Source organism: Odocoileus virginianus, chromosome 6 (genome assembly GCF_023699985.2).
Source record: "Odocoileus virginianus isolate 20LAN1187 ecotype Illinois chromosome 6, Ovbor_1.2, whole genome shotgun sequence".
Taxonomy (NCBI): domain Eukaryota; kingdom Metazoa; phylum Chordata; class Mammalia; order Artiodactyla; family Cervidae; genus Odocoileus; species Odocoileus virginianus.
The window spans coordinates 75,508,002-75,529,936 of record NC_069679.1 but is presented as its reverse complement, the minus strand read 5'-3'; the positions used below and the strand labels follow the sequence as shown (position 1 = coordinate 75,529,936).

Genomic DNA, 21,935 nt, shown 5'->3' with positions numbered 1-21,935 from the left:
GTGATACTATGTTTTCTCCGCATCACTGAGGAGAAAGTTAGTGTAGAGGTTGGTAGAAATGGAACTCCTTGACTAAAAACCAAGATAACAGATGGGGTTACCCCACTTGGAGGCTAAGGAATTAGCTTGTTATTATTTCATGAGTGCTGACCGAATATATGAGACTCCTGGGTCAAAGTCAAAAGACTTACTGCTCATGGCAGAGGAAGCAGGATGAATATGGGCAAGTTGGATTCAATTTCTCATGGCCAGGAAGCCCCACGTGGTGATGCTATGGGCTCAGATGGATGACTGTGCACACAGTGGGTTGCCTTGCAGCTAAGGAACAAGCCTGAGGGATTTACTGTTTTACAGCAAGCAATAAGCAAGCATACTTTTTGTCCTAGAGAGAGACGTTATCTCATCTCCCAAGGCTGCTGGATGCAAACAGAACTTGGGGAAATGGTCCAGGTAAAGTGCAGTGAAGGCCCTGCATTCTGAGCATACCCAGCGAGATGTGTGGAAGTACAAGAGAGCCATGGAGGACTGTCTTTCCCAACAGGCTCGTCGCTTGATTTTAAGCTGTTTTGGCTTTTACCAAATCTTCATAAGCATGTGCAGCTCCATTGGCTACTCTGTGTAACCTGACTCACAGGGACCAAGTCTGTTTAACTTGTCTCATACAAGACTTGGTTAAGGCTGCTCTCACCAGGACTCAAACTGCAGGGTGAGGCCAACCTGTGATATTAACCTCTGCCCTCCAGGGTCCTGGATTCAGCCCACCTAGGAAGAATTGCATGTGTGGAGGTGTGGGGAGGAAGGATCAGTAAGTCTTATGTCAGATAGCTGGGATGTAATCTAAGGCCAGTCTATTTCCCATTATGGTCTGTACACCGATGTTTAGGCTGAGCTCTGATTTTTGGTGTCATTGCCAATAATTATGAGTTCCCTCATTCAAAAAGCAACTCTCATGCCTGATGGAAAGACATTCCATGGCCCAGTTCTTCTGTACCTTCTAACATATTACCTGAAGGGGTGCATGTCACTCCATTTCAGGATTCTCTGTTAAATTTTATTGGGATTGCCATCAGATTTGGTTTAGACCACCATTTCAGTGATTTGGTTAAACCACATGGGCAGTGAGTGTCACTGAGTAGCTGCAGCCTCGGTCACTATATAAGGCGTAACCTAAGGGCTTCCCTGGTGGCTCAGGCGGTAAAGCGTCTGCCTGCAACACGGGAGACCCGGGTTCTGTCCCTGGGTCGGGAAGATCCCCTGGAGAAGGAAATGGCAACCCACTCCAGTACTCTTGCCTGGAAAATCCCATGGACTGAGGAGTCTGGTAGGCTACAGTCCACGGGGTCGCAGAGTTGGACACGACTGAGCGACTTCACTTCACTTCACTAAGGTCCCTAGGGTGTAGGAGAAGCATATGAATTTGTATCAGTCAGACTTGCCAGGTGGCTCAGTGGTAAAGAATCTGCCTACCAATGCAGGAGACACAGGAGACTTGGGTTCAATCCCTGGGTTGGGAAGATCCCCTGGAGGACGAAATTGCAACCCATTACAGTATTCTTGCCTGGGAAATGCCTTGGACAGGGGAGCCTGATGGGCCACTGTCCGTGGAGTTGCAAAGAGTCAGACATGACTGAGTGACTGAGCATGCACGCATACTGATAGAAGGTGGTGTCAGTCTGTGTTTTGGCACACCTGTGAAGAGAGATCCATGCTTGGGGCTTAATGTTGATATCATCAGTGACAAGAGGATAGTTCAAGACTGGCCATGTCCACATGAGTTTTTCTGATTTTGTAGCAGGATGACAGATTCAGCAACAGGTCAGATTGCTATCTGCAGCCGCCACTTGCCTTAGTTGTACCATAGTGTTTTGGCAGTCTAGAGTCTGGGCCTAGGAGGTAAAGAGCATTAATTATTTCCCTTCTCTTTACATTTCCAGGAGCCTAAGACGTTCCTTCCCTAGGTGGCAAGGTTATATCTTTCCCGTCACTGCCATATAATCCCTGTGTCCCACTTAGTACCTGTAATTTCACCTTTACTCCAGTTATTGCGTACTACTAATATCCAGACCTATCTGCCATGGGCGCTGTCAGAAAATTGGCACAGACTTGTTATGCCTCCCCCCTTGGCCCCCATGAGCTACTGTAGAGGGACTTCACAAGCAGTATGCTCAGCCAAGTGATCTGTATTTTTACCTGACTCCAACGAGAAAATCCAAGTAACTGAACTAGAACTAAATTTCAATCCCGTAAATCCTCCACCCTCCTCCACCACAGGCTGATCTGGACTTGCTGTTAAGGGAGACAAACCAAGCCCAGGAATAGTCAAGGAAGAATCTCAAATTTTCCAATAGATTTTTATAACACACCTCTTTTATCCTAATCATTACCCAGTTGGTGGCCAAGAGGAGATAAACACCTAGTTAGGTGGCCAAACTATGTGACTAAGATGTATGAACAAGGTGGAGGTGAGGGAAGTAGAATCAGAAATCTTTTTGAGAAGAGTGTTCAGTGCTTGATAATATCAGATACCTGTGGATGGTCTAGAGTGTGGAATGTCATTGGATAATTTGACTACTAGGCCATTGCAAAAAAGAAAGGTGCACCATTGTCAGACTGTAAATGATTTGAAACGCTGAAAACATGACGCAGTTTAGTTTCAAGGGCCACAGGGGTATATCTAGAGTAAGATGATTGGACTGGAATAGCAGTATCAACACTGTAGCCTGAGAAGTGGCAGCAGGTGCAGGGCAGCTGATAGGCTGGAGAGGGGAGCAGGCCTCATATGGCTGGTTTCCTTGGGGTGGGCAGGTCAGTGCCCTGAGCAGTGTGGCTTCCTTTATGACAGGACTGACAGGCCAGCTTTTGGAAGGCAGCACAAGTGTCCACAGTGTAGCAGTGGCCTCTGCTTTGGGAATAAACAGTCCTTTATCTTGTGCCTCCATGGTGGTGGATGTATTTCCACGCCTGGTGTGTTGATGGCAGCAGGTGGTATCCTGGCAGCGATGGCAGTGGTCAGGATGGTGCAGGTTTGATCAGCAGCTTGATTCTAATCAATCTTATCAAAATACTGGCCCTTATTGGGGCTATCTTTATTAGAGATCCAGATTGTCCCCTTGACATGCAACAATGATTTTTTTCCATGATTGGCACCAAGGAGGGGATCTTTAAATTTCTGAATATATGTGGCCTTCCAAGTGACCCACCAGATGGTTAGGCCAATGGCAGAAGCCTAAGAGTAAGTAAAAATATAACTTGTCTGTTTCTTAAGAGTATCATCGAAGGCACAGGCATTGACTTTTGATTCAGTGCATTGTGCCAGTCAACCCTTTCTCCAGTTGTCTTTCCAGAGTTGTCAGTGGGGCTGGATGATAGCTACTGCCCTGTGGCTACTGTCTGCTTTTAGTTTAGCTAAAACATCAGTAAACCAGGCACAAACATTAAGAGGGAACTTTGGGAATCAAGACCTCACTGAGTCAGGGGCTTTGCTACAGGTAGTGGAGTGGAAGATAGTTTCCTTCAAAGGGACAGCTAACACCTGTTTTTGAAAAATCAAGATGCTTCTCGGGCCAGGCCAGCTATGCTCTTGAATATACCATTTCCATTTCACCAACGAGGCTTACTGAGCTGTTTTCTTGCTAGCCACAGTTTCAAAGCAGCACGATCAGGCCAAAGACCGTGGTTCAGGCTCTTAATTTCAACAAGAGCTTAGGAGTAGGTTGGTAGTCGCTTCTTTAAAAAGGTATGTACTTGAAGCCTATGTCCAGCAGATGGCATTGCTTTCATAGAGAACCCACGCCTCCCCCCAACCCCATTCCATCTTTAAAACTGTAATGTCCCTTTTTTATGATTATCTTGTTTCTCTAGGACCCCTTGGGAGGGGACAGGATCACCTCTCACTATGCAGCAGTCCCTGAATGGGATAATCTTTGACATGTGTAGGATAAAGACAAACATGCATTCAGCAGTGGAAGCCTCAACAGTAGTTTCAAGGGCCCCACCCACAAGGGCACTTTACCTTCCCTTCCCTGATGGGAACTTGGCTCAGACCCTGTCAGTTGAATTTGGGTGCTTTCCCTGCTCTTTGAACTAACAAGTCTAATCGGCCTGTATCAGGAGCTACAGTGACAGCCATCTAGAGGTTATGCCACTCCCAGGTGGGGAGTCTGGGCAGTGCTGGATGCAGGGGGCAGGAGGAAGCCTTTCTTCCCTGTAGCGCCTGGATAGGTTTGCCCCACTTCTTCCCAGTGTACTTTCCTTTGTCTGGTGAGCCCCTAGGCTTAGGGACCGTCTTCTTTCAGTCCCTGTGCTCACTGCTCTGGTCCTCCCTGAAGTCCTTGACGCCTTTGGTAACTCCTGCACCTGGCAAGTTGTCTCCTCAACGCTAGGGGATTGAGTAGGGTGCTCCTGTATCCAACAGGACCTTGAGCTTGAGTTCCCTCTCCTCACCATGCTAAGAAGGGTGTGCATGGCCTTTATAGTCCCCTTTAGGGACAGGGAGACCTTAACCTCATCTTTCGTCATTTTTCTCTTTGAAGCAGCTCAGATTGTGGCAGAGGGGCGGGATCATGGGACCCAGAGGGACAGAGTGGCTCCGAGTCTCTGAGCAAGGCACCCTTTGAGCTTGGGCACACAGCTCACCCAGGGACCTTCCCATATTTTCACTCTACGCAGAGTTCTGTATGGAATAGCAAGGTCCTTACTGTGGGCACCGTTCAGGTAAGCTTTGGGGGCTCCGTGATTCATCAGCTGCATCCATATAGCCTTTTGACTAGGGCTGCTCAGCTAATTGCCCCATACTGGTGATTACATCTTTTCCTGCTTTTACCCAGAAGAATGTGAGCAGTAACCAAGGCAGCATTCAGACAGTTTGTTTCAAATCTGCCTCTCTCCACTCAGCCTCAATAATAGGTAGGCCAGTGGAAGTGGAAGATTCTTTTTTTTTTTTTTCCCATTTATTTTTATTAGTTGGAGGCTAATTACTTTACATCATTACAGTAGTTTTTGTCATACATTGAAATGAATTAGCCATGGATTTACATGTATTCCCCATCCCAGTCCCCCCTCCCACCTCCCTCTCCACCCGATCCCTCTGGGTCTTCCCAGTGCACCAGGCCTGAGCACTTGTCTCATGTACCCAACCTGGGCTGGTGATCTGTTTCATCCTAATATACATGTTTCAATGCTGTTCTCTTGAAACATCCCACCCTCACCTTCTCCCAGAGTCCACAAGTCTGTTCTATACATCTGAGTCTCTTTTTCTGTTTTTCTGTTTCCCTTCCCCACCTCTTGGGCAAGAGCATTTACTACCAGATCCAGGGAGTCTTCTGTCATCCCCTACCCCTGTCCCTGAGGGGCCTTGTCCTTTCTCTTGAGGGAAGCTATAACAGCATCCTAAGCTTATCAGGGTTTCGGGTTTTATTTTTACCCTGTGTGCATGCATGTATGCTTAGTCACTTGTCATGCCCGACTATTTGCAACCCCAGGGACTGTACCCCACCAGGCTCCTCTGTCCATGGGATTCTCCAGTCAAGAATACTGGAGTGGGTTGCCATTCCCTTCTTCAGGGGATCTTCTGGACCCAGGGATCAAACCGATGTCTTCTGCATTAGCAAGCAGGTTCTTTAGCACTAGTGCCACGTGGGAAGCCCTTATTTTTACCCTACTTACCTACTAATCAGTTAGCCTGTCACTGTTTTATGGATGCTGCCAGGAGACAAAGTCCTGGGTCAGAGATAGCTGGCTTCATTTCTCACGGTACAGCAAGCAGGATGGGCATCAGTATGTTGGCATCAGCTCTGCTTGCCCCAGTTGTTCCATGCCCTGGGCCTGGATGAATGCCTGCACATGCAGTGGGTTGCATCACAGCTGAGGTGTATGGAGCTTGGGGAATCCACTGTTTTATAATAAGCAGTAAGCCAGTCTGCTTTCTGTCCCAGAAGGAGATTCTGTGTCTTCCTTTAGGTTGCGGGAAGCATAACCCAGAGAAATGGCCTAAGTAAAGAGTTATCAGGACCTTGCATTCTTGGCATATCCTGCAAGGTCTGTAGGAACAAGAGAGAGCCTGGGAGGACTGTCTCCTACCACAAACATGCAGTGGAAGCCAAGAGGAAGTGTGAATATTACCACTAGTTTTACTTGAAAGTAAAAATCTTATACTTCTCTATCAGTATGTTTCCAAACAGACTTTGAAACTAACCACAAATGTTGGGACAGTTTAAATAGTGCCCTGCATGTGTGGGACTATAGTCTGCAGAGTTCTCTCACATGTGTTACTTGATAGCTCCCTGGGAGATGGACTGGCAGATACTATTATTGCCTTCTTCATGTAGATGAGAAAAGAGATCCAGAGAGGGTGAGTGACTTTTCAGGGTCATGCTCACCCAGTGGGTGGTGGTGCTGGGACCGGATCTCTTTTTTTTTCTGCAAATCTGTTTTGTCACACTGCTTGGAAGTTATTTTCTCTGTTTGACATCACCAGGTCACCGTCCTCATTTCATGTCAAGCCATGTGCTCAGCAGATGCAGAAGTAGATTTACCCTTTTGCCTAGCTATTAGACCCATTTGAGTAAAACAAACAAAAGAACCCTGTATTTTTGCTAAGAGCGTGTTTTGCCCCTCATGTTGTAGGTCAGCGATAACTGTTTATAGAAGCTGACCTGGGGATGGATAGTTCCTGGAAAGCAACTGCCCCTCTGAGTTGCAGGGAGAGACTGACACACACAAATGGCCAGGTTCTGCTGGATAACTGGCCTGCCGCTGTAAAGCCCCCATGTAGGATGTGAAAGGTTTACTGTGGTTTTGTAGAAAAACAGGATTTTTGCATTGTGTTTAAAAGCTAATGTGTTAGAATCACTTCTTTCCTTGCATGGTAATTTTCAAGTAAATAATGAGGATGGGTTTTAGATTGATTGTTAACTTAGTGAGAAAGCTCTTACTTTTCAGTTCAGTTTAGTGGCTCAGTCATGTCCGACTCTTTGTGACCCCATGGACTAGAGCACGCCAGGCTTCCTTGTCCATCACCAACTCCTAGAGCTTGCTCAAACGCATGTCCATCATTATAGTAAGATCAGAGTTCACAGTCAGAGGTTAATTATCACAAGGTTGGGAACAAAATCAGACTCCAGCCCACAGTGTAGTTTGTAACAGCGAGAATAACATAGTTTTTAGTAGTCTTGGGGTTAGAAGTTAGCAGACTTGGAAGAAAACTTATTGTAAAACTTTTTATAATATAGGAAACTCTTTGCCTTTTTAAAGTAAATAGAAACTCAAGACACAGAATAAGTATAGATTTAACTTAAATTTATGATGACAGGTTGGTATTTGCTAGCCTTTATCTTCTGTCTAAATGCAGATTAAGGACCAGCTTGATGTCTTGTTTCCTCAAACTACTTGCATTAAAAGCACTTTTTTTTTTCCTTTTTTTTTTTTCCATTTATTTTTATTAGTTGGAGGCTAATTACTTTACATCATTACAGTAGTTTTTGTCATACATTGAAATGAATTAGCCATGGATTTACATGTATTCCCCATCCCGGTCCCCCCTCCCACGTCCCTCTCCACCCGGTCCCTCTGGGTCTTCCCAGTGCACCAGGCCCGAGCACTTGTCTCATGCACCCAACTTGCGCTGGTGATCTGTTTCACCCTAGATAATATACATGTTTCAATGCTGTTCTCTTGAAACATCCCACCCTCACCTTCTCCCAGAGTCCACAAGTCAGTTCTATACATCTGAGTCTCTTTTTCTGTTTTGCATATAGGGTTATTGTTACCATCTTTCTAAATTCCATATATATGTGTTAGTATACTGTATCGGTCTTTATCTTTCTGGCTTACTTCGCTCTGTATAATGGGCTCCAGCAATCCCACTTCTGGGCATACACACCAAGGAAACCAGATCTAAAAGCACTTTTTTAAAACTCAGATTTTCTCATTAATTGCTTGAAACTTGTAGTCTTTGTTTTTTTTTTAGCCTTTGATTTTAACTGTAAATTTAACCATGCTGTATTAAGGCTATTTGGGTTGTATGATTATTTTAAGAATTTCATTTCTCTTCTGTTTTCTTTTTAGTTGGGATGAGACTCACTTTGGAAAAATGGGAAGTTACTATATCAACCGCACCTTCTTCTTTGATGTGCACCCACCTCTGGGAAAGGTGAGCAGTGTGGTGGACTGCACTCTGCTAAGGGTTGGAGCCCAGTCTTAGGTTGGGGTTTAATTCTTGTTCTTGTAGAAAGAACCCTCTGACATCCCAGAACGGCTGCTTTCATGGGAAACCTTTGGTATTTCTAGGAGTTCTCTGGGCTCAGAAATAGAGTTAGAATCCATCAACTGAAGGATGGATACAGAATGTGGTATGAAATATAAGATGGAATATTATGGAGCCATAAAAAGAAAGAAGTATTGACACATTTTGCAACATGGATTAATCTTGTAAACATTATGTTAAATGGAAAAAGTCAGACTTAAAAGGCCACATATTATATGATTCCATTTATATGAAATATCCAGAATTGGCAAATCCGTAGAGAAATTTAGATTACTAGTTGTCAGGGCTTCCCTGGTGGCTCACTGGTAAAGAATCTGCCTGTAATGCAGGAGACCTTGGTTTGATCCCTGAGTGGGGAAGATCCCTTGGAGAAGGAAATGGCAACCCACTCCAGTATTCTTGCCTGGAAAATCCCATGCACAGAGGAGCCTTGTGGGCTACAGTCCATGGGGTCGAAAAAGAGTCGGACATGACTTAGCGACTAAACAGCAACAACAAGGGGGAAGGAAGATTGGGCAGTGACTGCAAATGGGTGTGGAGTTTCTATTTGGGGTGATGAAATAGTCTGGAGCTAGGTAGTGGTGATGGTCACAGAACCTTGTGAATAAACTAAAAGCCACTGAATTGTACACTTTAAAACGGTGAATTTTATGGTATGTGCTGCTGCTGATTAGTCGCTCAGGTGTGTCTGTCTCTTTTCAACCCCCACAGAGCCCGCCAGGCTCCTCTGTCCATGGGATTTCCCAGACAATACTGGAGTGGGTTGCCATTTCCTTCTTCAGGGGATCTTCCCCACCCAGGGATTGAACACATGCCTCCCGCTTGTCAGGCGAATTCTTTACCACTGAGCCACCTGGGAAGCCTGGTTTATGTTACATGAATTTTATCTTATTTGAAAAAAAGAAGAAAAAGGAAATGGAGGGAAGGAATCTGTTGCAGAAAGTTAGGGAGCTGATTTCTACAAGAGCAGGGAACTCTCTTCCCCTCCCCACTCGCAGCACGTTGCTTGGCCTCTTCCTTTCACATGGTTTCCAATTAGAAATAGAATGCATCTTACTGTCTGAGAAGCAAACACTCCTGAGAAGACTAATGGATTAGCCCAGGTGTTCACTCAGTCCTTTCTTCCTAACTGGAGGCTGAGATCTTTGGTACCAAGGGGATAGGAATTGGCCTGGTATGAAGTGTTCTTGGAGCGTGGAGTACCTGGGGCTGAAGACAGTGGGTGAGAGGCAGCAGGGGTCGTGATTTGTGACAGGTGGGCTTAGGGGGCAGGCACCAGAGCATGGGGTGGGGACCAGGGAGAAGGTCCTGCTGGTTTCAGGGGAGGAGAGGAAGATGAGGTAGGTGACCTATTTCAAAATTAGCTCCAAACCCAGAGAAGAAGCAAAAAATGTTACGCTTCATTTTGTCTCCTTATAACAATAAGAGAGCAGCAATTGAACAGTCTCTTTTAGTCACTGTAGATGCATTAACTTACTTAATGCTCAGAACAACCTTATGCAGTAGGCACTGTTCTATCCTCATTTTACAGAAGGGGAAAGTGGGACTCAGCCATGAGTGGTTTGCCATGGGGAGTATAGCCAGTAAGTGGCAGAGTCCAGGTTCAGACTGGCTTACAGTCTGCTGTCTTAACTATCATACAACTGCCTCCGTAACTTGCCTCGCCCCAGTACTGGGGCAAGTACATCCGTTACCACTGTAGACTTAAGCCACAGAACCTGCTGAATATTTGCATTGGTCCAGCCTGGGAACCAGCTCCACAGAGATTTTTCATAGGAAACCCAGCCCTATCTTGCAGCTAGAGATTGCCTGTCTGTTTTTGGAGTGCGCTAGTGCTCAGTGCAATGAAGACGTGAGAACACTGGCGGCGTTGTTTTTGCGGAAGCCTTCCCTTCCTCCCATCTGGCTCCTGTGTGAAGGCAGAAATGGGAGGCTTCTTTGTAAGGCTGCCACCAGGGAGTGCAGTCTGTCTGCCTGCTTGAGAGAGACTGATGAGCACAGCAGCTTCCATAGGTTCTGAAGCCAAGCTAGTCAAAGACTCAGAAAGCCCCACGGGAGCTGGTGGTCCAGTGGTTGACTTCAGCTTCCAATGCAGAGGGTGCAGGTTCAGCCCCTGGTCAGGGAGCGAAGATCCACATGCCCTCAAGGCCAAAAAGCCAAACCATAAAACAGAAACAATATTGCAAAAAATTCAATAAAGACTTTTTAAAAAATGGTTCACATAAAAAAAAAAAAAAAACCACCTGAAAAAAAAACAAAAACCCCTTGAAGTGATGACTAGGAAGTTTTCTCCTATAGTACTGAGGCCAATGCCTGCTGCTTCACACTGGCCCCAGCCCTGAGTGCCAGGGGCTCCAGGGAAATAGGTGCTTTAAAAGAAATAAAAATGCCTGCACATAGCAAGAAATTTGATTCGAACAGAAGGAAATAAAAGGTCAAAAGCTACCTTCTCTCACATTTCTATTCCTCAGAGGCCACCAGAGCCACCTTTATTAACATTTTCTTATATATCCTCTCAGAAACTTCATACAAATACAACAGGGTATATATTTATTCACATGTATATATTAGTACACATGAACAGCACATTATATATGCAAATAGAAACAGACTAAAATTGAGCAACTTGTATTTTAAATATATCTTACTTTTTTTCCACATCAGCTTGTAAAATGTAGCCCATTCTTTTTAGTGGCTATATAATATTCCATTATACACTTAAGCCATAAATTATTTTGCCTCTCTTCTACTGGTGGGCATTTATGTTACTTCCAGTTTTGAGTCATTACAAAAGATAGTGCAATGAACTTCCTTGTACATTTGTCTTTTCAAAGTTGTGCAGGTGTGGCTAATAGAGCCTCAGCACCTGAACTGAAGAGGCAAAGGATGTACACATTTAGATGTGAGTTAGACATTGTTAAGTTATCCTGCAAAATGTGATAATATATGTACTCCCACCAACAGTGTATGAGGGTGCTTGCTTCCCTCACCTCATTGCTAGCACTGGTGTGATCACACTGCCAAAACTTTGCCAATTTAAAAGTAAAAAATGGTATATAAATGTTTCCATTTGCATGTCTTCCTAAATTAGACTGAAAATATTTTTGTATGCTTGTTAGCCATTAGTGTTTTGTTTTTTTAAGACAGCATTTTTTTTTCTAGTAGATCCTCTTATTCATACAGATTTGAATGAGTTTTTGAGTTAGAAAATTAGCAGAGTGGGCTTCCCTGATGGCTCAGATGGTAAAGAATCTGCCTGCAGTTCAGGTGACCCAGGTTTGATCTCTGGGTTGGGAAGGGCCCCTGGAGAAGGGGATGGCAACCCACTCCAGTATTCTTGCCTGGAGAATCCCATGGACAGTGAATCCTGGTGGGCTACAGTCCATGGGGTTGCAAAGAGTCAGACATGACTGAGCGACTAACACACACTTTTTTAAAAGTTTTATTTCACTTTTTAAGTTTCTAATTTTTTATTTTTGGATGCTAGATCTTTGTTGCTGCTCAGGCTTTTCTCTAGTTGCAGCAAGCGGGGGCTACTCTTCGTTACAGTGTGCAGGCTTCTCATTGTGGTGGCTTCTCCTGTGGCGTGCTAGCCCTAGGGCTTGTGGACGTTAGTAGTTGTGGTTCCCGGGCCTAGCTGCTCCACCGCATATGGGATCTTCCCGGACCAGGGATCGAACTTGTATCTCCTGCATTGGTAGGTGGATTCTTTACCACTGGGCCACCTGGGAATCCCATCAGGACTACTTTTAACCTTATGGGAACTAAGAGGGAACTGAATTTTGAATGCTTGTTAAATGCTTGGCAGAGTACCAGGTGTTTTACCTTTGGCATCTGCTCTAAGCCTTACAGTCATCTGTGAGGAAGGTTTTATTAATTGTAGTTCAGAGAGTACTAAGTATTGTCCCCGGTTAGAGACCTCGTACGGGAGGCACTGAGATCCAAGTCACCGGCACATTCCCACGTGCTGTGCCACCAGCCCAGCGATCTGGGAATTTCTGCACCAGGTGGGCTTGTCCTCTGAGACCCCAGGTGGGAAGGGACAGTCATTTGATTGTCACTTCTCAGTTTAAGTTCATCTGGGTATTCGGATGGCTCTGTCTTCTCAATACCTTATTATTACTTTATAGTAAATTAATTAACATTAAATATAACTTCTGGATGCTGGGATTCCTCTTTTTTTTTTATAAGGATTTATATTAATTTACTGCTGAGTTTTGGTTCCTGTGTCTTGACATAGAACTATGGAGAGTGACCTGTTTAGAACTACTTAGAGAAAAAAGTGGGTCAGTGGTCCACGTCCGAGCCCCCAGAAGCAGCGCTACTGGGCGAGGCTTTCTCTCCACACAGCCTAGCTCGAATGCAGGGGTCCGGCCCAGGCAGCCTGGGGCTGTTACCGATGCTTGGTATTTGCTGACAGTTCTTATGTTTTAGCTGCTTCTGATTATATGTGTGAATAAGCAAGTTTTATACTACTGATGGTCAGGGAAAGAGAAATGAAGAGGCCAATCCTCTTGAGTGTTTTGAAGGATTCACGACTCACAGGCTTAGTTTGCAATTGATGTGTTCAGTTTGGGGATGTGCCAGGGTGGCCTCTTTTTGGAAGACTGGCAGTAGGAGAAACCAGTCCCTGGCCTTCTGACTTTGTTTGCACTGGGACTTTTCCCTTCCCCTCCGGGGAAGTGCATCCATCTGCGTCCTGCTCCCCATTTTCTCCTCTTCTCTCTATGCCTGGTGTGTAGCCACTTGGCCTCTTTCCTTGCTCCTCATCCTGACTTGGAGCCTCATTTTCCTTTCAGTGGTGCGGTCTCCCAGGAATCAGCCCCTGGCCACAGCCTCCGTCCATGAGCTGTCGTGTTTTACTTCACAGCAAGTGAAAGAAGGCTGAATGAGGAAGCCCCTCGCTGGCTCTGCCCTTCACACTGGGGTTATTTTCTTCTTAAGTACTCAGTCTTCACTGCTCCCAAGGACTTGGCCTTGACACAGGAGAGGATTTGTTTCAAGCCGTGAACTCTGTAAACAAGAGAGTCTTTGCTCTGCAGCAGCTGCCGGAGAAAGTGTCACGCTGGCGGCTCCTCCTGTGGGCAGCTGGGAGGGGAGTGTGGAGGCGATGGGGTCTTCTCTCCGAGGCCTCTCATCTTTGTGTTCCGCCTCTCTCCTCAGATGCTGATTGGTCTGGCTGGCTACCTGAGCGGGTACGATGGCACCTTTTTGTTCCAGAAGCCTGGGGACAACTATGAGCATCACAGCTACATGGGGATGAGAGGAGTAAGGCTTCCTGACTTGCGATTGGCTGCCTGAACCCTGGGGCCACACTCAGTCAGAAATGTTAACAGTCAGAAGCCCTCAAGTGGTGGCCGGTCTAGAAAAAGGGACTTTGGGGAGGAGGGGGTGATTGGACCCGTGCCCTGTAGTCAAGATTCAGAGCTGGAGTGAGTAAGAAGGGTGAGAGAGGACACAGGTAATACGGGGCTGACACAGGTGGGAGCAGGCCCAGCCTGTCACCTGTTCCCTTGCCCACGAGCGGCATCAGGTTTCAGATTGGAGGGCAGCCCAGGACTCAGGCTGCCAGGAGGCTGCTGCGGCCCTGACGTGGGCCTCAGCACATTGGCAGGCTACATGTCCTTCCTCTGTGGCTGCAGCTGCTGCACTACTGCCTCCCTCTGGGGCCTTTATTGACATCAGCACGCCCACCCCCATGACCAGGTTCTTCCTTCATTCCCCCGTGAAGATTTCAGGCACACGCGGGTTTTCTGGTCCTTTAAGGGAAGTGTATGTTTGCCCAGTCCCACTGTGCTCTGAGTCCCAGCACCAGCCCTGACAGAACATGGCAGGGCCTAAAGACCCAAGTGTCTGGGCATCCCATGCTGCTGCTGCTGCTGCTAAGTCGCTTCAGTCGCGTCCGACTCTGTGCGACCTCACAGACGGCAGCCCACTGGGCTCCTCCATCCCTGGGATTCTCCAGGCAAGAATACTGGAGTGGGCTGCCATTTCCTTCTCCAGTGCATGCATGCATGCTAAGTCGCTTCAGTTGTGTCCGACTCTGTGCGACCCTATGGACAGCAGCCCACCAGGCTCCTCCTTCCACAGGATTCTCTAGGCAAGAGTACTGGAGTGGGCTGCCATTGCCTTCTCCGAGCTAAATTGTACCTACAGGAACCATCCTTCATGTGGAACTCTCAGAGCGGGTTGCATTTGCAAATCCCTTCCCTCAGGGAGTTCAAAGCAGTTTAGGTAAAGGTCATGTTATTATTTGGGCTGTAGTCATTGGCTTGCTTGTGCAGTCATATCATACTGTTTTAAACAAGGAGTGTCTACTACCCTCAAGTTCATATTCTTGAGTGATTCTCTGTCTTCCTAATGATGTTTGATCACTACCAAGCATACAGAATTGGATATCGGCCTGACTATAAACTTGCTATGGAAGTGAAAAGGCCAAATATAACAGCCTGTTGCCTTTCACACCAGGGCACATTGCTTTCTGCTAACAAAAAGTGACAACCCAAATGTGAGAATTTCCATTCCTTTGGTTGGTCTGATTACTTTTTTTTAGTATATGTGCTGCCGAAGCGAGCACTGTCTGATTACACTTGATGGATAGGGTAGGGGAATAGAGAGAACACTGGTGGTTAAAAACAAAACCAAAAAACAACTGTCCAGATGCTAAAGTGTCAAGCTGTCTTTTTTCTGAAATCAAAATACAACCTGTAGATTAAAGAGTGGTTCCTGGTGTGATTGGATAAAAGGACCAAGGGAGAAAGAGCAGAAATAGCATTAGAATTCTCTAAAATATTAAAATACCTTCAGAGAGCTATTTCTCTCCTTGAACCCAGTTTTGTAACAGAAGCTAGCGTCTATCAAGAACTTTCTGTGTGGTAATAAACTTTAGCTCATTTAATCTAAAAACTAAGCCCCGGGCTTCCCTGGTGGTCCAATGGTTAAGAATCTGCCTGCCAATGCAGGAGACATGGGTTCAGTCCCTGCTCCAGGAAGATTCCACATGCCACGGGGCAGCCCAGCCCATGCACCACAACTGCTGAAGCCCACACACCTAGAGCCCATGCTCCGCAACGAGAGAAGCCACTGCAATGAAAAGCCTGCACACTACAACCAGAGAAAGCCCACACACAGCAATGCAGATCCAGTGCAGCCAAAACTAAACAAATAAGTGAAAATGAAAAAGTACACCCTTTGAGGCAGGAGTGCTTATTTTTCACGGAAGGGAAGGCTGAGATACAGAGATATGACTTTGTCAAGGTCACAACTAGCAGCGATGTGTTGGTCCAACCCCAGAGTCTCCCACTTAAAATCAGTGTGCCCTCCTGCCCACATCTCCCTGGCTGAACTTCGCTGATTTCATGTCAGTGCCCAAGTTGGTGCTCAATGGAAACTTAAACGTTGCTTGATTTGATGCTTCACTATTACACAGCCCCTTTCATATTTAAATATATTCAAAGTCATCAAGTCATGCCATCCATCATCAGGGCCCTCCATCTCAAAAGATCAGTTTGTACCAAGTCAGGTAGGTCCCTGATGCTTTGCTTAGTTGGTCCCTTGACTGCTTTCCTGTCCTTCCCTAGTTCTGTGCATTCCTTGGCTCCATGCTCATCCCTTTGGCCTACCTCACTGTGCTGGAGCTGTCCCGGTCTCTTCCAGCAGCACTGCTCACGGCCGCCTTCCTCACCTTTGGTAAGTTGTCCTAGACCACGTTTCTTGGGAAATTGACTGCCATCCTATGAATGTAGCTAGAAAGCAATGCACTGGAAGATCCTTGTCTGTGGGCCCAGTTCTGAAGTAACCTTAGGATTGAGTAAATGTATTTCAGATTTCCTTTTACTCACTAATGATACTTACATATATGAGTACTTGTATGTAGCAAGCCTTAATAGTATTGGAGGTGTGAGAGGGTATGTGCAATCCCAAGGAATAGATTATCTGTAAGTTATCCGCATTTGAGTTTGGAATGGATAATATGTATATGTGTGTTTGTGTGTATGTGTGTGTTTGAAGGAGGCTTACAGTTCTAATTCAGCTATTGTTAGTTACTCTCAAGATTAGTTTGCATTCCTTAAACTAATTTCACCTGAATGCAGGGGCATATGCCTCCAAAGCAGCTGGGTGACAGGGGAAAACAAAATGGAAATTTAAATTATTTCTGTGGATTAGCCTGGTATGGATAATTGAGAGTTGATCTGTAGAAATTGATTCTGTTGCTAGCCTGGCTCATATGAGAGTGAATTCATGACCTCATTGAGCTTAACATTTAAAGAAGTCCAAACCAGTTTAGATGGTTACTTTAGGGATGATTCTGACTTTGCTCTGACAGATAAGGTTGCAAGATTATAAAATCTCCCTCTAGAGGACTGGTGGCTTTTTCCTTGGGTCTTTAATTTCCCTCCTCAGTAGTTTTCATTCAACAACTACTTTCAAGCATGTACTCTGTGCTAAGCCACTTTCTTGGCCTCAGAGGTTATGTTGATGAGACAGGACTATCATGGAGCTTGCTTACTAATGGGGCGGATGACAAATAAGCAAATAAATTAGTAAGTCTGTAGTGTGACATTTTAAACAGTAAGTACAACATAGAAAAGAGAATAGGGTAAAGAATAGAGTAATATGGGGTGATTCTGTTTTAGGTAGGGTGGTCAGTGAAGAGCCCCCTGAGGAGGTGGCCTTGAGCAGATATCTGAGGGGACAGCATGTACTGTGGTTCTGGTGCGAGGCAGCCCTTGGTGGATTCAGAGAACAGTAAGATGAGGCCAGAGCAGAGTGCGATAGCAGAGGAGGCTGGATGGGTAGGGAGACCATGGCCATCTTGAGGAGTTTGTTAGTCTGAGTGAGATGGGAAGACATTGAAAGACTTAAGCCAGGCCATGATGTAATGAAATTTTGTTTAAAAAAAGAAAATCACTTCAGCACCTGCATGGAGAGTCAACTCCCAACAGAGACTTCATGTGAAATGATTAAGATTCTATCCTGGGTGTATGTAGTTTATGGCTATGTAAGCATGATGGCTGGAGAAGGCAATGGCAACCCACTCTAGTACTCTTGCCTGGAGAATCTCAGGGACGGAGGAGCCTGATGGGCTGCCATCTATGGGGGTCACAGAGAGTTGGACACAACTGAAGCGACTTAGCAGCAGCAGCAGCAGCAAGCATGATGGCAGAACTTTGGATGGTGGCAGTTAGCAAGAGCCCTTGTCTCAGGATCACTCTGTCTGAATGAATGACATGATTCCTTCTGGGGTCAACGGGTTGAAAGTGTGAAATGCTGTTTCATATCATTGGTCTTTGGTGTATCCCAAAGCTGTGTCCTTCCGCTTTCCAGTTGACTCACTTGCCCATCTAATCTTGACTGCACAAACGCTTACATGCAGTTAAGCCCAGTGGGGACTGTTTCTTAATGCTGGGGTGTTTTGTTCTCGGGGTGGCCCATCTCTGATTCCACTTTTTGACCACTGAGCTCATGTTTTTCAGACACAGGATGCCTCACTCTGTCCCAGTACATCCTCCTTGACCCCATCTTGATGTTCTTCATCATGGCTGCCATGCTGAGCATGGTCAAGTACAACTCCTGTGCCAACAGGTCAGCAACACCATCTCTGGAAGGGGATGTCAGAAGCTGTGGCAGCTCTAGAGTTTCTATAACGTCCAGGGGCGGGGTGGGTACAGTGCCTAGAGGACTTGTCTTAAAGCTGAATTTCAGGCAAGTATACTTTAAAAAAATATTTTAGATTGCCCATTTTAGATCATAAAAATAGATTTATAGAAGTTTTCTGTAGATACTTTTATTTTTGCTTTCCTAAGACTAAGAAAATATCAGTTGTCTTTTTCAAGAGCCTTGTTATTTTTACAACGGGGGTGGATTTGGGTAGGGGTTTATGTTACTTTATGAAGGGGTCCTAATGCCTTCCCCCACCCCACCAGTTAGCCACTCCTCAGCACCAGTGCTGGTTAGGAGATCCCAGGACAACTTCATTCTTCACGTGCTCTGTCCTAGAAGGGAGAGCACCAGAGTAGGTGTTGCCTGGGAACTGTTTGTCTCCCTGTCCTCAGTCCTGATCCAAGGATGGGAATGATGTACACAGAGGTTGTCTTGAAGGGTCCACATGGACCAAGAGGATCCCTGCAGGCCCTGGTCAGCCCTAAAGCTGCTCTGGAGGGCCTGGTCTTCTTCCAGAAGAGTCCTTTCCAGATCATCCTTCACCTTTAAGAGAGTAGAATAGGTCATTGCATCCAAACCAGAAGAGCTGGCTCTGCCAAGGCTTTTCCAGAAGCAGCCTGATTTCACTACAGCCAGGCCGTGACCTCCAGCTCTCTCTGGGTTTGGCTTATCTTCCACCTGCACCATATCTCCTCCCACCTGCCATTTCTTAAATACAGACTGTGCCAGGTACTGTGCCCATAGCTGAGGGTTCAGGAACACATAGGTCTTGACTGTTAGGGAGCATTTGCCCTGGTGGGGGTGAGGGTGGGGAACGGGGGGGTCTGCAGCTCTGAGCACTAAGTGCTCTAGTACAGCAGACCTTGGAACCAACCGCCTGGCTTAGCACCGTGCTCCACTGCAGGTGGCTGTGTTCCATGACCTCTCTGTACCTCGAGTCCTCGTCTGGAAGAAGAGGCTGATGACAGGATCTGCCTCCATGGGGTTGTAGTGAAAGTTAACGGGTTAATACGGGGTGCAGTAATGCGGCTTCCCTGGTGGCTCAGCGGTAAAGAATCCACCTGTCAATGCAGGAGATGTGGGCTCCATCCCTGGGTCGGGAAGATCCCCTGGAGGAGAAAGTGGCAACCCACTCCAGTATGCTTGCTGGAAAAATCCCATGGACAGAGGAGCCTAGCAGGCTACAGCATGTTGGGGTTGCAAAGAGTCAGACATGACTGAGCGACTGACCACACACACACACTAGTAAAATGCTCAGAACAATGCCTAACACATAGTAACACTCAATAATTGCTGGCTTTTACAGGGAACGGTCTGCCTGAATCCAGTGGGCTTCTCTGGATTTTCCTTTTCCTTCCACTTGATTGGTCACCACTGAAGAATAAGCTCTTGCTTACTTGACATCCCTTACTTACTTCACCAGGGCTGCCATGACCCTCCTCCCCAGAAGAATTGTGCTCTCAGACGGTGCTCCCACATGGTGCTCCTGCAGTCTCGGGTTTCACAGACCACGTCTGCCTCGGTGCCACGTGTGGGTCCTGAGGTTGGGAGCCCTCGTGAGAAAGGCACAGGGCAGCATCTGAGAGTTGGGGGACCTCTGCCCCTCCCCGCTACTGTGCTTGCTGTTGAGTTTGGTTCCAGCCACCAAGCTGAACTCTGCTTCTTGTTGGTTTTCAGGCCCTTCTCTGCCCCCTGGTGGTTCTGGCTCAGCCTGACCGGCATTAATCTGGCTGGCGCTCTGGGGGTCAAGTTTGTTGGCCTCTTCATCATCCTGCAAGTGGGGTGGAACACCCTTTCAGACCTTTGGCACCTGTTTGGAGACCTCAGTCTTTCAATGGTGAGAACCCAAGTGCTTGTTGAAATGTCTTTGCTCCCTAGAACCAGTGACCTTTCTCCACTTCTGCAGGGGGCAGAATGGCTGTGTTCTGGGCCCCAGGCAGCCTGGATCCAATGGCCCTCTGGAGGGCACAGGGCAGCAGGGGCTGGGCCATGACCCACGGGCTGAAGAGGGAGAAACGGAGAAGATGGACTGACATCCTTGGGGTTCTCTTTTGGCTTTCATTCCTGCATTGGTTTTTAAATGTTCTACAAATGACTCATTGGAAGAAACCCTGATGCTGGGAAAGACTTGAGGGCAAGAGGAGAAGGGGGGCAACAGGGTGAGATGGATGGATGGCATCACCAACTCAATGGACGTGGGTTTTAGCAAGCTTCGGGAGATAGTAAAGGACAGGGAAGCCTGGTGTGCTGCAGTCCATGGGCTCGCAAAGAGTCGGACGTGACTTAGCAACTGAACAACAACAAATGACCCAAGGGGATCCTGTTCCGTTGGGCTCAGCCACGTGTGTGGCAGACACTGACTGCAGGGGCCTTGAGTAAACTTGGTGGGCTGACTTTCTGAACTTAGTTTTCTCTTCCTGACCCAGAGTCTCCAGACTTGGAGGCCACTAAGAGCCTTACAGTTTATTACAGTATTATTTGTTAAGAGCTGACTCTGTGTCCTGCACTATGGAAAATGCTTTACCTTTATCATCTCATTTTCTCCTCATAAGAGTCCCGTGAGGAAGGTAGTTATTACCCCCTTGACAAATGAGGGAAACTGAGACCTAGAAAGGTGATATTGTTCCCAAGGTCATACAAGTACTGAAAGGGAGGTCTAGGATTCAAAAGGAGAGGCTGACTCCTTATCTACTGCTTTGCTGTAACACCTCTCCATCACTTCTGGCCCCAAGTCCCAACAAGTTCATTTAGAAAATATAGACAGACCATCCACTGAGTATGAGACCCAGAATATGCAGATGAAATTCAGACTGAAATTGAAGAAAGTGGAGAAAACCACTAGACCATTCAGGTATGACTTAAATCAAATGCCTTATGACTATACAGTGGAAGTGAGAAATAGATTTAAGGGACTAGATCTGACAGACAGAGTGCCTGGTGAACTGTGGATGGAGGTTCATGACATTGTACAGGAGACAGGGATCAAGACCATCCCCAAGAATAAGAAATGCAAAAAAGCAAAATGGCTGTCTGAGGAGGCCTTACAAATAGCTGTGAAAAGAAGGGAAGGGAAAAGCAAAGGAGAAAAGGAAAGATATACCCATCTGAATGCAGAGTTCCAGAGAATAGCAAGGAGAGATAAGAAAGCCTTCCTTGTGATCAATGCAAAGAAATAGAGGAAAACAACAGAATGGGAAAGACTAGCGATCTCTTCAAGATAATTCAAGATACCAAGGGAACATGTCATACAAAGATGGGCTCACTAAAGGACAGAAATGGTATGGACCTAACAGAAGCAGAAGATATTAAGAAGAGGTGGCAAGAATACACAGAAGAACTGTACAAAAAAGATCTTCATGACCCAGATAGTCACGATGGTGTGATCCCTAACCTAGAACCAGACATTCTGGAATTTGAAGTCAAGTGGGCCTTGGGAAGCATCACTACGAACAAAGCTAGTGGAGGTGATGGAATTCCAGTTGAGCTATTTCAAATCCTGGAAGATGATGCTGTGAAAGTGCCTCACTCAATATGCCATCATATTTGGAAAACTCAGCAGTGGCCACAGGACTGGAAAAGGTCAGTTTTCATTCCAATCCCAAAGAAAGGCAATGCCAAAGAGTGCTCAAACTACTGCACAATTGCACTCATCTCACACACTAGTAAAGTAATGCTCAAAATTCTCCAAGCCAGGCTTCAGCAATACATGAACTGTGAACTTCCAGATGTTCAAGCTGGTTTTAGAAAAGGCAGAGGAACCAGAGGTCAAATTGCCAACATCTGCTGGATCATCGAAAAAGCAAGAGAGTTCCAGATAAACATCTATTTCTACTTTATTGACTATGCCAAAGCCTTTGACTGTGTGGATCACAATAAACTGTGGAAAATTCTGAAAGAGATGGGAATACCAGACCACCTGACCTGCCTCTTGAGAAACCTGTATGCAGGTCAGGAAGCAACAATTAGAACTGAACATGGAAAAACAGACTGGTTCCAAATAGGTAAAGGA

General features: G+C 46.2%; 1 protein-coding gene across 2 annotated transcripts in view; it reads left to right on the top strand.

The window, feature by feature from the left end:
* The window catches only part of POMT2 (protein O-mannosyltransferase 2), a 46,632-nt gene that overhangs the window by 2,733 nt on the left and 21,964 nt on the right, over nucleotides 1-21,935 (top strand). For both annotated transcript variants that reach the window (XM_020904624.2, XM_070469679.1), the window contains exons 2-6: nucleotides 8,065-8,149; nucleotides 13,427-13,531; nucleotides 15,844-15,952; nucleotides 17,740-17,848; nucleotides 19,604-19,763. In XM_020904624.2, the coding sequence (XP_020760283.2) occupies nucleotides 8,065-8,149; nucleotides 13,427-13,531; nucleotides 15,844-15,952; nucleotides 17,740-17,848; nucleotides 19,604-19,763 (568 nt within the window). The remainder of the gene's footprint in view (nucleotides 1-8,064; nucleotides 8,150-13,426; nucleotides 13,532-15,843; nucleotides 15,953-17,739; nucleotides 17,849-19,603; nucleotides 19,764-21,935) is intronic.